This window comes from Argiope bruennichi, chromosome 8 (assembly GCF_947563725.1).
Source record: "Argiope bruennichi chromosome 8, qqArgBrue1.1, whole genome shotgun sequence".
Classification (NCBI taxonomy): Eukaryota; Metazoa; Arthropoda; class Arachnida; order Araneae; family Araneidae; genus Argiope; species Argiope bruennichi.
In genome coordinates this window covers 22,248,873-22,263,488 of record NC_079158.1, presented here as the reverse complement: position 1 = coordinate 22,263,488, position 14,616 = coordinate 22,248,873, and the positions used below count along the sequence as shown (strand labels likewise).

Here is a 14,616-nt window from a genome sequence, read left to right as displayed (position 1 = left end):
TACTCCTGGTCTGAAGAAGAAACTGGCCTTTCAGGATATAATTTGCACGGCCGGTTAGGATGGAACAGTTGTGAAAGGGTAAAAGAATATGACATGCAACAAATTTTACTTTCGAAAAGAATATATTGAATTAAATCAAACCATTATTTGTCACAAATATGACAAGTACTATTTGTAGGGTTAACAGAGAGAGAGAGAGTCAGTTTTGCAATGGGAGGATTAGAAACGAGGGTCGACAAACACACATTTAGTTACAGAAACAGTATACAAAACCATTAAAAAGAGCAATAAATTTGCATTAGTACGCTGTCCACAGCCTAACGCGTAACTCCAAGATTTGATTAGACGAAATTAGACGAGCCGGTCACTTTTGTTACATGCAGTTGAGAGAGCATTAATTGCATTTGGCTGTTAACATTTACCAGGCCAACAATCTCATCATTTTCGCATTTAATAACCCTAAGAGCTAGATAAGAAACTTGGTCATACTTGGTTAAATTATAACTAATTCTTGGCTAAGTCACAAGTTATAAACTAAGTTCGTCATACTTGGCTGTAGTTAGACAACACGGGCGACTTCTGAAATAGCAGTCCTCTCTCAAAAGAGTGCCAAAAGAAAGACGTTTCACCAATGCTGCGTTTAATGTTTACAAGGTCCAAATAAACAATATATTTCCATGGGTTTCAAACCTACCATCTTCTAGTCTCGAAGCTGAAAGTCTATCATACACGGCCGCAGCAACCCACTTGTCATTTTCAGCCATGGCTAATGAAAATGGTGATACATAAGTCACGTCATCTGTCTTTTCAAGCTTTCACACCACTCGGACATAATAATATTAGCCTAATAATAGATCTACCGGTGGAATAAAGGTTCGACAGATCCATATACAAGCGGGTGTCCGATAAAATAAGATTTCAAATATTCAGTCTTCTTATCCCTGAAGTCAACCTACAGAATCTACCACTAAATCATAATAATAGCATTATAACTCATCGACTCAGAAGCATACAGAAATCCCGCTATCTACAGCATAAGAATGCGAATTGTCAAATGCTTTATAGAAAGGTTTCACTTACAGAAAAACAATTTCTTGAATTATTTTTGATGTTAAAATAAATTATTAATAATCAAGTCAAAATTTTCTAAATTATAGCAACAACTGTTCCACTAAACTTCTGTTTTCTTCTTTTGCAGACCCTCTGCTTATTAGTTGTCTTGGGTTGCAACAGACTGACAAAATTACCAGTAAGTAGTTGTTTTGGGACATTGATTACCTTTTGGAGGACGATATCATAATTGCATATTACATATATATATAATTTAAATCCTAATTAATTTTATAAATTTTATCTTAATTTAGCCCAAATTAACTTTATTCTAAAATGTTCTCTTATTTCTTGATCTAATTCTAACAAGCGCGTAGTATAACTGCTGATTCCGCAGTTCCCACACCAGGAACAAAGTAATAAAAATCCCTAACAATCACACATACTTTTCAAAGATACCTAAGATTTCCTTGCCTAAATCGACACATGGAAAAAAAAAAAAAAATCCCTATCAGAATGTTACAGTAAAATCCCTGAAGGGAAAAATTTTCTGCCATTTTGCTCTTATATCACTATGTAAACAAAGGTCAATTTGATCATCATTTCGCTCTTGTGCAAATTGTGACTCTCGTGGTGAAAGAAATAGCAGTTAAAATTAAAATTTCTTTCTTTTCGGCCATGCATCTGCTAAAATATATACATAATCTAATACAAAAAAATTATTAAATGCTAATTTTACATATAAAATAAAGAGAAAAAAAAAAGGAATACCACCATTACATTTCAAAAACACATGACATTTCAATCTATTTTGTCAAAGAAATTAGATTAGATGAAGAATTTCTTTTGAACCTAAAGTAACAAAGAAATGCGACTGCAAAAAATTTCAATAATTTTGGAAATTCTTGTTACTTATATCAAATATTTGCAATCAATCTTACTGTTGCATGAGAATAAGTACTCAATTGACCACATTTATAATGAATTTAAAATCTTATCTGCTTATTAAGGTATTCTTGGTTGTTTTTATAACTGTGCATAATAGACAAGAGTGCCATTTTCAACTGCTGCATTTTTTTTTAATCTAATCCTTACAAAAACAAATATCTTTCTAACTTACAAACTTCATATTTAAGACAGGAATAGAATTATTTGTTCAATATTCAAATAATAAACAATTACTACGAATGAAAATCTTAAACGGCTAGTTTTGTTCCCTCGGAACTAATTATGTCTTACTTTTTTATAAAAAAAAAAAAGGAGCTACCAACTAATTTGTTGCCAATTTGAACGTATAAACAACTAATCTATTTTATAAAATATTCTCATCGAACTAAAAGTATTAAGTTGGTGCAAAAATAATTGCGCTTTTTTTTTTCCGCCTCGAAATTAAAGTTCATTTTCCTGAAACACATAATGAGTTTTATCAACGATGTACTTTAAAGTTCGTTCGATAATATTTTATCTTCTTTTTTGTTATTTCACTATCCCACATTTATAGAACTTCTTATCCTTATCAACCAAACTAAATCTAGTATTATCCCACAGTATCATCATCATTGTCATTTTCACCAATCAAAAACGTTTTTGGAAGCATAAATAAATGATAATTTAATAGCGAAAAGTTCAGATTTTATGAAGGGCAGATACAGCGGATATTTTCAATTAAACTGCAATAATTTTTTACGTCTGCATCTGCATTCTCTTCACATAGAAGCTTGATTCTTAAAACGAGTTACAAATTAAGGTGCGTTTTTCCTTTTTTAATGGTTACTTTATATAACTTCATTTTTTTTAACTGCGCATATTAAAAGTAAACGAAAATACAAAATAACTTTGTAATTCCAGCAAACTGATGGCATCACCTCTATTTGAAGAGTTTCATTTTTCAATATGTATTATGCATGTTTATCACAGTTTCAGTGGGATATTTGCAATTGATGTTATGGCGAATAATCCCTCTTTCATTATTATTTATCTTCCATTCTAAAAATGGATAATTTGCTTATGCCTTTGAGAGGGCAACTTTTGATAAACTATGTTCATCGAATTTCTTTTAATTCAATACATAGCTCAAGTATCGAACTCTGCAATGCTTGTTGGTGGTTGAAAATGATTAGGGGGCTTTCTTTTATCTCATATACAACGATCTGAACGGTTTATGGCAATAACTTGGATAGGATAAACTTTTATAAAAATATCAAGTAAATTGAGAAAAACCGAAATTAAGTTGGCAAATGAGTTCTGACAAGGTTGTTGTTAATCATAAGCACCATAAACAGTACGTGTTTTTTAGAGATCGTCGACATCCTCCTTCCCTTAGTAATACCTAATGATGAATAAATGTTTTTTTTTTTTTTTTACTATAGAATTTTGAAAGAAATTGCAATAGTACATAAAAAGTCATAACTTATAAGATTAAAGAAGAAGCTTCTATGTCGGTTTCGCAGTTATTGCCAGCAATTCGCCCTAGCCCTACTTGTTTAATTTTGAACCGCGGTCAATTGACAAGGACTGAGGTGGTATCCCCGTTTCCAAACTTCCACACCACACCAACAGGAGGACGTTTAGCCCCGATGAATTTAACGTGCACCAGGCCCGCTTACACGACTTTTCTGTAGAATTAAACCCTCCGAAACTTAAATCCTCCGGTTCCGAAGCCGAGACCTTACCACTAGACCACTACGGCCCTGGAATCGAACTAAAGTATTACTTTAAGAAGGTTTAAAGTTATTATTTTTTCATCCCGAATGGCATGGTAATCCCTTGCGACTAAAAAAAAATTTTTTTTTTTAAGTTTGCATTTAAGTGGGTAAAAAAATATTTTTCCGAACATAGTCGGAATGAAATTTTACCACACACATGCGCGCGCACGCCACACACACATATATATATAATGATGAAATCCTTTTTTTCTTCGTCCGTCATAAAATCAATACCATACAAACAGCATTACATAAAATTATTTGCTATTTGCTTCAAGAATAAGATTAAAGAAGAAGAAGATTCAAAAATAAGATTATTAACTTCAAATTGATAAATCTTACCAAAAAAAAGTAGCCAAACTATCTTTTTATGAAAATTGCAAATATTTTTTGCGCCAACTCAATACTTTAAAAATACATAAAAGCAAATAAAATATATTTTTTAAAAAATTAAGTCAATTCCTACTTAGGCCAACAAAAAAAAAAAAAATAGTCTAGTTACTTTTTATTAAATAATTACATTTAATATAAATATGTATATACATATGACAGAATAATATTAAGTGGCAAAATAGAGCTTGGCGACTTTGGCGAAGGATTTGGCGACCTAATAGAAATTACTGGACAAATTTAATTAATTAATATTTGAAAAAAATGTATTAACATCAAGAGTCATCCACTACAAGTTTTAAAAAATGTATTTGAACTTGAGTGGATGAATAAAAAGTATTTTGTTAACAATTGAAAATTTGAACAAGATATATATATAAAGAGAGTGAGCTAATAGTAGGAAGTGAAAAAAAAATGACAATGCATGGCATAATATAAAGAAAAAGCATAGAACCTTAAAATGCAGGATAAAAATGTAACTTTAAAAAAAAAAATAACATTATTATAAAATGATATAGGCAGCTAACAATTCAAGTGCAAAAGCTCGTGCTAAGCAAATGCATGCGAGACGATACAAGCTAAATAAAACAAAGTAAATTTTAAATAGGATTTTTAGTATAATGATATTTTAAAGCCAGCATATTTTCTGTATAACTGACATAAAAATCATAATGCACTGTGTTTTATGGAGGAAATGTTTGGACTTGTAATTATCGAATTTGATATGTAATAATTTAATCACTGAGAAAGGACTTTTTTTTTTATTTTAATTGCAATTTTTATTAAATAAAAATTGCTCCATATTTCAGCATGTATCCTCAATACTGTCGGAATATATCAATACATAAAACACTTTCTCTGCACTTTAAAATTCGAAACATTCACTTTTCAGACCAATTTTTATTCCCATACAAATTTGTTTTAATTGTATTAAATTCTCCAAAAGAATACTAAATACAATTTGTAGCAATGATTCTTACAGTTGTAATAAAATTCAAACTGGTATCATTATTTCATGACACTTTTCACTTTATCTATTTTTATTATAATAACCTTTATAATTTGAAAATTTGCTTTAGTTAGTTAATAACAAAACACAGTTTTTACTTTTGCTTTTATTAATATGATAATATTTTGAGTCTGATATGTTTTCAAGAAATTATGTAATTTAAAAGTTTTTATACGCGGAATGCAGTTGGTTGATGCAATCAAGCCAAATGATTCAAATACACAATAACATGCAACCATATTCTAAATTAGATTCATATTCCAACCAAAGTTATTATTAAAAGAAATATTCATAAATGAAATTTATCTATCAAGTTATAAAAATTTGAAATAACCATTTTGAGATTATGTCCTTCGACCACTTTTCAAATTTATGAATTTAGTTCTAACTTGAAATGAAACTTAAATGCAAAGTAACTGAAATGAACTATATGAAAAACTTCAATATCTTTATGTATTTATTTATCATTAATTTCTGAGGGTTATTTTATTTACTCTATTCTAAATATATACGATAATATTATAAATAATAGTTAGATTCTTCCACTAGCCTATACTATTCAGAATTGAGCACAATTAAGTTATTAAGGGCCAATATTCAAACAAAATATACATGTTTTCATAATTATGACCAAAAACACAATTGCTGTATTTCCCCAAAATTAATCACTGCACGATAAATATTATGCTGTGAAACAATTTGCTATTAGTTGATTTTTGACAGTTGCATTTTCAATACCGAACCAGAAATTCACAAAATTATACAGATTAATGGATAATTGCATCTAATTTATAATGAGTATTTCAAAGTGTAACCAAATAGGAAAATTTCATTAACATTCAATATAAAAATATTTAAATGCCTGCTAAAAAAATATGTATAAAAAAATATTTAACACATCATAAATTTTTCATTGAAATTCTTTTTTTTTTTTTAACAGGTAGTTGGAGTTTACCTAGAAGAACGCTACGAATTTACGGATTTTACAAAGCTCGTAGAATCTACCGAAACTCTAAATGAAGTAAAAATGGTACCTCAGTAAAAGAATAATGCTGAATATTACAGATTTGTCATGGCAGATGGAAGATTTATAATGAATAAAAGATGGAGTGGATTTATAAGAGCAAAATAAGCTGATTCACGATTCAAATTAATTTTGTAAATGCTTCTATACAAAAGCATTTTCAATATCTAGCCTTTTTTCCAAAACCAATTTAAAAACATTAATTAGATGGTTTTTTCAAGCCTTTCTAAAATATTTTTCTTTATAAAATTGACCAAAATAAGCTTTTATGAATATAACCAAAACATTCCATTAAACTTTATCAATATTCTATATTTTTAACAATAGCAATATGGCAAGTATTTTTTTAAAACCACATATTGGCGTAAGCAAAACAAATCGAAAATTAAATTCCTAAAAAAATTATTTTTAGAAAATGAAGCCATTATTGAAATTAAGAATTTTATTAAAAATGCAATTATAATGCTAATGTGTTTAAAGAGCAGTGCTATTCTAATGACATTTTAAATCAATAAAAAATATTATATATTTTTACTAAGTTTAAATCTAGTAATATGCATTTCAATTTTTTCAATTATTGGATTAATCTCAAGAAATCTGCATTTTAAAATGTGCATCCATATGATCATTTGAAGATCAAATATTTTTGCATATGTTTCTGCCAGTTGTGGGAAAAATGCTTATATGGAAGCATAATGCAAAATAAATAAAAATTTGATAATATTCAACATAGCAAGAAAAGAATGCATTTGTCATAATAATTCATGTGTTGGTTTGGGTAACAATATAAATACCTGACAATATGACTGGCAAAAAACATTATAATTTCAGCATGAATTTTCTATTTTTCATGCTCTTAAAAGGGTTGGTTTGATAAGAGCCTACTATATATGTGTCGTGCGCGAGCGCCATTTTACTCTGTGTATAAATGTTTGTAATTTATTTATATTTTATATTGTAAACTGCCAGAACAAAATAAAAGTTTTTAAAATATAGCACTTTTACTGCTTCAATTTTTTCACAAAACCTATTATTTTTATGCATATCATTAAAACTTAACCAAAAAATTAATTATAAGCTGATTAAAGTTATGCCAAATAATTCAGTCATTACTGGCTAAATATGAGAGCATTTAACTACGATAAATTATCAAAATTCCAATAAAATTTAATATAATATTTAAGGTCAAACTCAGAAAAAAAGCTAAATAATTTAAAGCGGTTTAACATTATTGATATCCTAAAAAGATTATCATGTTACTAATGGATTTAAGTACACAAAATATTGCTGTATTTCAAAAATAAACCTGCTAAAAGAACTTAGTGAAAAAGTATTATTAATTTGACATATTTATAAATTTACAAAATTTTTAGTTAGGAAATTATAAATGTATATAGCATTGTGTTTAATTCTTTTGGAAAAATCAAACCTGATACTTATCAAACATGTTTCACCTAAATGCAACAAGTTTGTTAAATATTCTTTATTTGAATGATGACAATATTTAGAATGTAAAATTCTTGTTTATTATGTTGAAGAAAAATGTGTAAGGGGATATAAGGGAGAAAAAAAATTCCTTTAATAGATATAGCTGTTTAGATGACACTGTTTACCAAGAATTATTCAAGCAAGTTATCAATTTATAATATCTGTAGATATTTTTCAAAAATTGATATGTTTAATTTGAAAGTAAAAGAATAGAATTCTAAGCATAAAAATGAGATTACATGACAGAAGTGAAAACAATGCCAAGTACAGCTAAATATATACATGCTATAAAAAATACTGTAATGATCAAAATGGTGAACAATTTGCTTTTTGTTATACTCTAAAATTATTTTATTCCTTTTAGTTACTTTTGGCTTGTAATTTTAATTGTCGGTATCCTAATGATTCTATCTCTCGCAGATATAAATGTATCTTGTATACAACTTTATGCACCAAATAATAAAATTTCCCATATCCGAACATTTTTTCTCCCTTCCCCAAATAAGCTGGTATAAGAGGTTAACCAGCTTCATAGAAAGCTTCATTCTAATGCACTTAATAAAGTATAGTGCACAAAAGTAAAAAAGAAAACGGAATATCTAATTAGAAAAAATGCAAACTTAATATTTTTCTTTGAGAAAAAAAAAATATTTATATTCTTTTTCAAAAATACTTTCAAATGGCAATAGAAATATATAAACATGGTTTGTTTGTTTTTCTGTGGGCACATAAAAGAATTTCATTTAGATTTGATTCAATATAAAAATAAAATCTTTTATAAAAAAAATATCACAAAAAATCTCATCACAACTTTTTAAAGTAGTTAATAAAAGATATAATTATTTTTAAATTGCAAACAATTTTTAAATACCTCACCATAAAATTAGAATACACAAATTCCTCAAAAAGGTTGATATATTTCAGGAAAGGTTCAAACCATAATTTACGACAGAGGATAAAAGACAGGGACATGGAAAATAATGCAGTATTTTTATACCAATTCAAAAAACTTCAATTCACTTGTTTGGCTGATTCACGACTTCACTTTAATAAATTTGATATAAAATTCACATTAATAAATGTTATTAAAAAATATAAACATTTTAAACACTACTTTCAAGGTCTACAATCTAAACTCAATATTTTACCAAACTTTCCTAAGGCAAATGAGATATTTGGAAAAGTGAATCATTCATTGAAAAAATATTCGTAAAAGAAGGCCTAGTTTCCATAAAAAAACCTCAAACAGTAAAAAATAATTAAAATTTTAGAATGGTTATAAAAAAACCCAATTAAAATACTTTTATTATTATTATGAAAGCGATCCATTGAATAGTTGCTTACATTTTCATTTTGAAATCTTAAAAGTTTTTACCAAATATTTACTAAAAAATACATTTTTTAAAAACTAGTTAAGGAATGAATTTCAGGAAATATGAAAAATTAATTAATAGGAAAGAGATTGATAAATTGTACAATTGCATTGGACGGATGAAAACTGCTTAATCATTAGTAAGAATTACTTACTGTCAAAATACTTCTTTTTAGTTAATTAAACAATTTAAAAAGCAATGGACAGAGCACATATAAAGCTTTGAACAAAAAAAAAAAAACTGCAAAGGAAAAAGAAAAAAAATGAAATGTAACACAAAAGCATTTTTACAAAAAATTGCACAGGCTTAATAATAACACAAAGCTGATTGGAGTGGTTATTTACACAGTGCTGTGATAATTTACACACTGAAAAACATGCAGGGTCATGCAATACTAAAATGTCATTTTTCAGTCAACGAAATCTAAGTTCTTATATTCTACAGGATTTGAAGGAGAATCAATAAATTCTGTTGATTTGTACATTTCAGTCCTTGATTCAGTCAATCCTTGGTTTAAATCATATGGTTCCACAACGTAGGATCCAATAAACTGCAAAAGAAAATATTTATTCCAATTTGAGAATTTTGATACATAATTAAATGCAGAATAACAACATAGATAATACAACGGAGCAATGATTATGCTATCAGTTACAGTTCTTTATACTTACAGGTATACCAGCAACTCTTTGGAATCCTAGGACATACAGAAAACAGAAAACCTAAATATGAAAAAAAAAAATGAATAAATAAAGTAATAAGTCGGTAACAAGTTTTAGAAATCATAGTAAATAGCCCTAGTATAGTAATAATTAGTTTCAAATAATTATGCTGCCATTAAAAATGAAATAACTATATTCATTTTAAATTAATATAATCACTGTCTGTTGAAATGTTTTCACAAAAAATACAAGAAAAAAATAAGAAATGCATAAAAAATCAAATAAAACTGGTAACCTGTTTGACAACAAACTGAACCCAAAATATAATATAGGTTTTTCTCACTTATTAGGGCAATTAAAAAATGTGTAGCTTTTAATCTGCAATTTAAAACAACTTGTCACATCACGATAATCTGATAGTTAAAGCTATTGTAAATTTTCCAAAAATATTAAAAATCTAAATATTTTGGAAAAAAATATTATATTATATATATTTCTAATTCCACAGCTGACACTATTCACACTACATTGTAAAAGCTGTCAATCATCAGATCAAAAAGCTGTCAATAAGATTTATCTTACATAAATTATCAATTTTATAAATATAACATACAAACAATGGGACTATGATTCTAACATTGGTGTCATTCTTCATGGTAGAATTTTGAAAATCTGACATAAGCTAGCAGATTCATATCGCTAAGTGAAACAGAAATAACAAAGCAAGGAATTGATTCCCCTAGACAGAGATTGAAAAATTATCTAGTTTTGAAAGGGGAAGATGCTTATATACTGATCTTTTTCAATGATATTTACAGCTCAAAACATTAAATACATAGAAGTGAATGTATGTCATCTAGTATTGGTTTTAGATGATGAAACGATTCTCCCTGTTCCCTTCCATAAAGGTGTAAATATAATTGATAACCCCCAACCAAGTCAAACACAGTTATAAAAAAAATTGTTGTAATGGATTATTTCAAGGATAAATGAATAACCACCTAGATTGCACACAAACATTTGAATGAAATTAAAGATAAATTCTGATAATATTGTTTTGAGAACAAGCAGAGCACATATTTCAACCAACAAGATTACTATATATAAAAAAATTTAAAAATTGCAATATCTTCAACTTGTATATTAAAACTAATAAATGATTACAAAAATTTATAACAGCCTATTTTCATTTTATAAACCTAATAAAAATGCTATTTATTTCAAATCGGCAATTTGTTTCATCAATATATTGAACTATATCTGTCTATACATTTCAATGAAAATCCTGACAAATGAGTTTTACTGTTTTTTTTTTAAAAAAATGATGATATTCTATCCCTTTTTTTAAATTCCCATGTCCCTTGGTTTTTATAAAGTGAAACATTATGTAATGCATTAAAATACTTTCAAATGATATACTATACTCTTCTAAGATCATATATCAAAATGTTTTAAAAGCATTTTTAAACATGTTAATCTTAAGGTAAAGTATTTCTAGATTTTAATATTAAACTGATGAAATGAATTTCAATGTTCATAGTTAAAACATCATAGATTAGAATATTCTATAAAAGAAGAGAAAAAGAATTAGAATATCTAGAAACATCTGAATTCACATGAGGGAAATTTAACCAAGTGTTTAGCATCATCAGAACTAAGGGGGATACTTGCTGTTTCTATATTATATATTAGCCGCTTTTGGCGACCAGCCGGTTTGTCAATCTTAATGCTCGTTAAAATTTTAATAATTAAACATTTTATGTAATTCTTCATCAAAATATTTGAAAGCTCCAAATTTTGATAGTTAGATAATTCACATAATAATATAAAATCCTTCAGCCATAACATAATATGTATCTCTTTAATTTTCTGTTGGCTCCCATAGAATTTATGATTTAAATTAAAGAGGAAATGGTTAAATTGAAATTAATATAAGAAAATTTTTTACTGAAACAAAGCATTTTTTGTATAATATGATTACTGAAAACAGAGTCACTGAGCATTTAAACTTTATGGGTACTAACGAATATTTTAATTTATGTAATATCTCAAGAATTTTTCAACAAAATTTTCTCAGATTCATCATGAGCAGATCGATTAATTACCAATGTTTAATTTTAAATGCATCCAACACTAAGAAAATAAAAAGAATCGTTTAAAATAATCGGGCGAAAATAGGTTAAAAAAACTGCTTAAAAAAACGATATAATTAAAAAATTATAAGCATATGCAAAAAATATATAACTAACATAAATGCAATTACAAAAGCATACAACTAACCTAAAAATAATCTAAATCAAGTCCGAATCCGTTGAAAATAGTTGTCAACAATCAGAACACAATGCGCATGCGTGAATTTTCTACGCCAGTTGAGGTAACGCTATACAAGTTAGAAAATTTTAATTTCCTTTATTCTGTTTTATTTTAATTCAAAAGTACTTCAGAATGAATCTGAATGATCGATTCATTAACATTGTTTAATTTTAAATGCATCAAACACTAAAAAAATAAACAGAATCGTTTGAAATAATCGGCCGAAAATATGTTATCTCTATCCATGTTAGCGTGGGGGAAAAAACTGAAGCCTTACTCATTTGGCGGTGGAGAAATGAAAAGAATTTTGGCGGGAAAGTTAGTTTTTAATCAATAATTAAAAATTTTAAAAAAAGGGACCCCAGGTGAAAATTTCCGACCTCCGATGTATGCATGTGGCAAATTTGATAGCTGTAGGTCGAACGATCTGATCTGTAGAGCGCCAACACACACACACATTGAGCTTTATATAACTATAGATAGATTTTTTTTAAAAAAAAGCTTATAAATATGCCTCCAATTTAATATTATTTCATTGAATGAATTAAATACCATCGGCAATTTACAGTAAAAAACACCAACTACTAATGAAAAATAAAGCATAAGTAAAAAATACACCTACCAAATATAAAATAAAAGAAACATAAAATAATATGTATAATGCTACTGCAAGATATACAGCCCAATGATCTGGGAGATTCTCCTTAGCAGTCTGCCCCACAAAGTAGATATTGATCCCAAAGACAGCTATGCCCAATAATGTGATGATAATCTTATTGGTGCTACAGAAAAAAAAGACAATTTCAATCATTTAAACATACACAAGTCAATTAACCACACAATGAAAGAGTAGATGCAAAAATATTTTATAGTTTTTAAAAAGGATTTCAACAAGAAATTAAAAGCATTAAAAAAGTCCATTTACAGATTTGTATCTGATGTTATTTCTAAAAAAAAAAAAAAGATATACCAATTCATCAACATACATATTTGAAATAAATATGTTTGTATAAAAGAAAATTCTTAAAAAGACTAAAAAAAATATTTAGGATTTGAATAATCAATTTTCATACTCAGCAATAAAAAAAAGCAAAATTATCTCATTTTATTTAAATAACTGAGAACTAAGCTAAGTAGAATGAATAATTAAATTATCCCACAAAGCTACTTTTTTTTTTTTTTTTTAAGGACACAATATTATACAGTAAGTAGTTTTACTTCCGTCTTTAATCATATCATTGCAAAGATGATTAAATGTACACAGTTCACAAAGGAAGACAAAAAGCAAATGCCAAAAGGGAAATAGTGCTCACTTAAGATTCAGAAATCCCTAAAAATTAAAAGAACCATCATGACATCATGAAATAATTTGAAGAAGGGAGAAAGCACCATTTTGTTTCTTTATCAAAATACCAGTTCACAAAAAATATTTGAATTTCACTTTAGCCCATTACATAAAGATTAATTATAATAAAGAAATCCCAACAGCCAATTATTTCATTTCAATAAATAAAATATTTATTACTTTTCATGTTTTCAAATATTTTTTTTAATTAAAAACTACTCACATTCCATTCTGGAAGTCTCCCATCACACCTTTTGATGAAGTGAATATTAATGTAGGAAAGAGAGCAAATGGTAATTGCAATGACATAAGAGCATTCAGGTAATCATTCATTTGAGTAAGATTCTTAATGTCACTGTAGATTGTAATGAAGAGGGTAGGTGCAATAGCAATGCAACGAGTCAGCAACACCCGCTTCCATCGAGACCATTTGAGATTCAGGAATCCCTAGAAATTGAAACATTTTTTTAATTAAAAAAATTTTATAGATACTTTATATATTTAGAAAAAGATTAAATTTTATCCTAAGATTAAATAAATATTTTTTGAAAGCTTTCAAACTGATGTCTATAAAAAAAGAATTTAAAATTCCAAATATATGCTTCGTTTTATATGAGACATCCCAGACAGCCCAGACATTCATGTCTTGCCACCAGGAACCGTTTTAGATAAAACAAAAACAGATTTCTTTTATCTATACTAATAATAAAGAATATGCAAATATGTCTTTTGTTACTGCTCTAAAGGATAGATCATCAAAACAGTAACAAAATTTACAACAAACAAACTTTTGAAAATGAGAAAGTCTTAATTAAAATTCTAATTAAAAATTAAGAGAAATTTCAGCATTTTCCTATAACTTCTCAAAATATTATTGCAACAAAAATAATTTTCAGACATTTTTAAAATTTCAAAAGTTATTTTAATAATACTAATTTAGTTATCATGCAGGAATTTTTTTTAAAAATATTTCTGGTATAATATTCAACACATTTCATGGTTCACTGGAATTCAAACCCATTTACAATGTTCTGCCAAATATTTAATCAAGTAATTTTCTTCTATTGTTGCAAGTTGAAAGAGAACACTTGATCTACACAATTAATATGCAGAACCAGAAAATAAAGAATTAGATGAATTAACTAGTGAGTTTTTGTTTTTAAAAAATGAAATTTTTGAAATCAATAACAAATAAGTATGGTGCAACTGTTCTCTCTCCTTTACATCTCTTATGAACATGAGATCACACATCTGCTT

General features: G+C 27.3%; 2 protein-coding genes across 11 annotated transcripts in view; one reads left to right on the top strand and one right to left on the bottom strand.

Moving 5' to 3' along the window:
• The window catches only part of LOC129980496 (natural resistance-associated macrophage protein 2-like), a 60,866-nt gene extending 53,693 nt beyond the window's left edge, over positions 1–7,173 (top strand). For both annotated transcript variants that reach the window (XM_056090826.1, XM_056090828.1), the window contains exons 13-14: positions 1,199–1,249; positions 6,095–7,173. In XM_056090826.1, the coding sequence (XP_055946801.1) occupies positions 1,199–1,249; positions 6,095–6,196 (153 nt within the window). In that variant the 3' untranslated portion in view covers positions 6,197–7,173. The remainder of the gene's footprint in view (positions 1–1,198; positions 1,250–6,094) is intronic.
• Positions 1–14,616, bottom strand: part of LOC129980494 (natural resistance-associated macrophage protein 2-like) — a 96,234-nt gene that overhangs the window by 3,545 nt on the left and 78,073 nt on the right. For 3 of the 9 annotated variants that reach the window (XM_056090824.1, XM_056090823.1, XM_056090825.1), the window contains exons 11-14: positions 13,583–13,806; positions 12,637–12,796; positions 9,711–9,761; positions 9,087–9,589 (exon numbers count right to left, since the gene is read on the bottom strand). In XM_056090824.1, the coding sequence (XP_055946799.1) occupies positions 9,449–9,589; positions 9,711–9,761; positions 12,637–12,796; positions 13,583–13,806 (576 nt within the window). In that variant the 3' untranslated portion in view covers positions 9,087–9,448. Of the gene's footprint in view, positions 1–9,084; positions 9,590–9,710; positions 9,762–12,636; positions 12,797–13,582; positions 13,807–14,616 lie in introns of those variants that run through there. The other 6 variants (XM_056090822.1, XM_056090821.1, XM_056090820.1 and 3 more) reach the window with 3 other exon arrangements.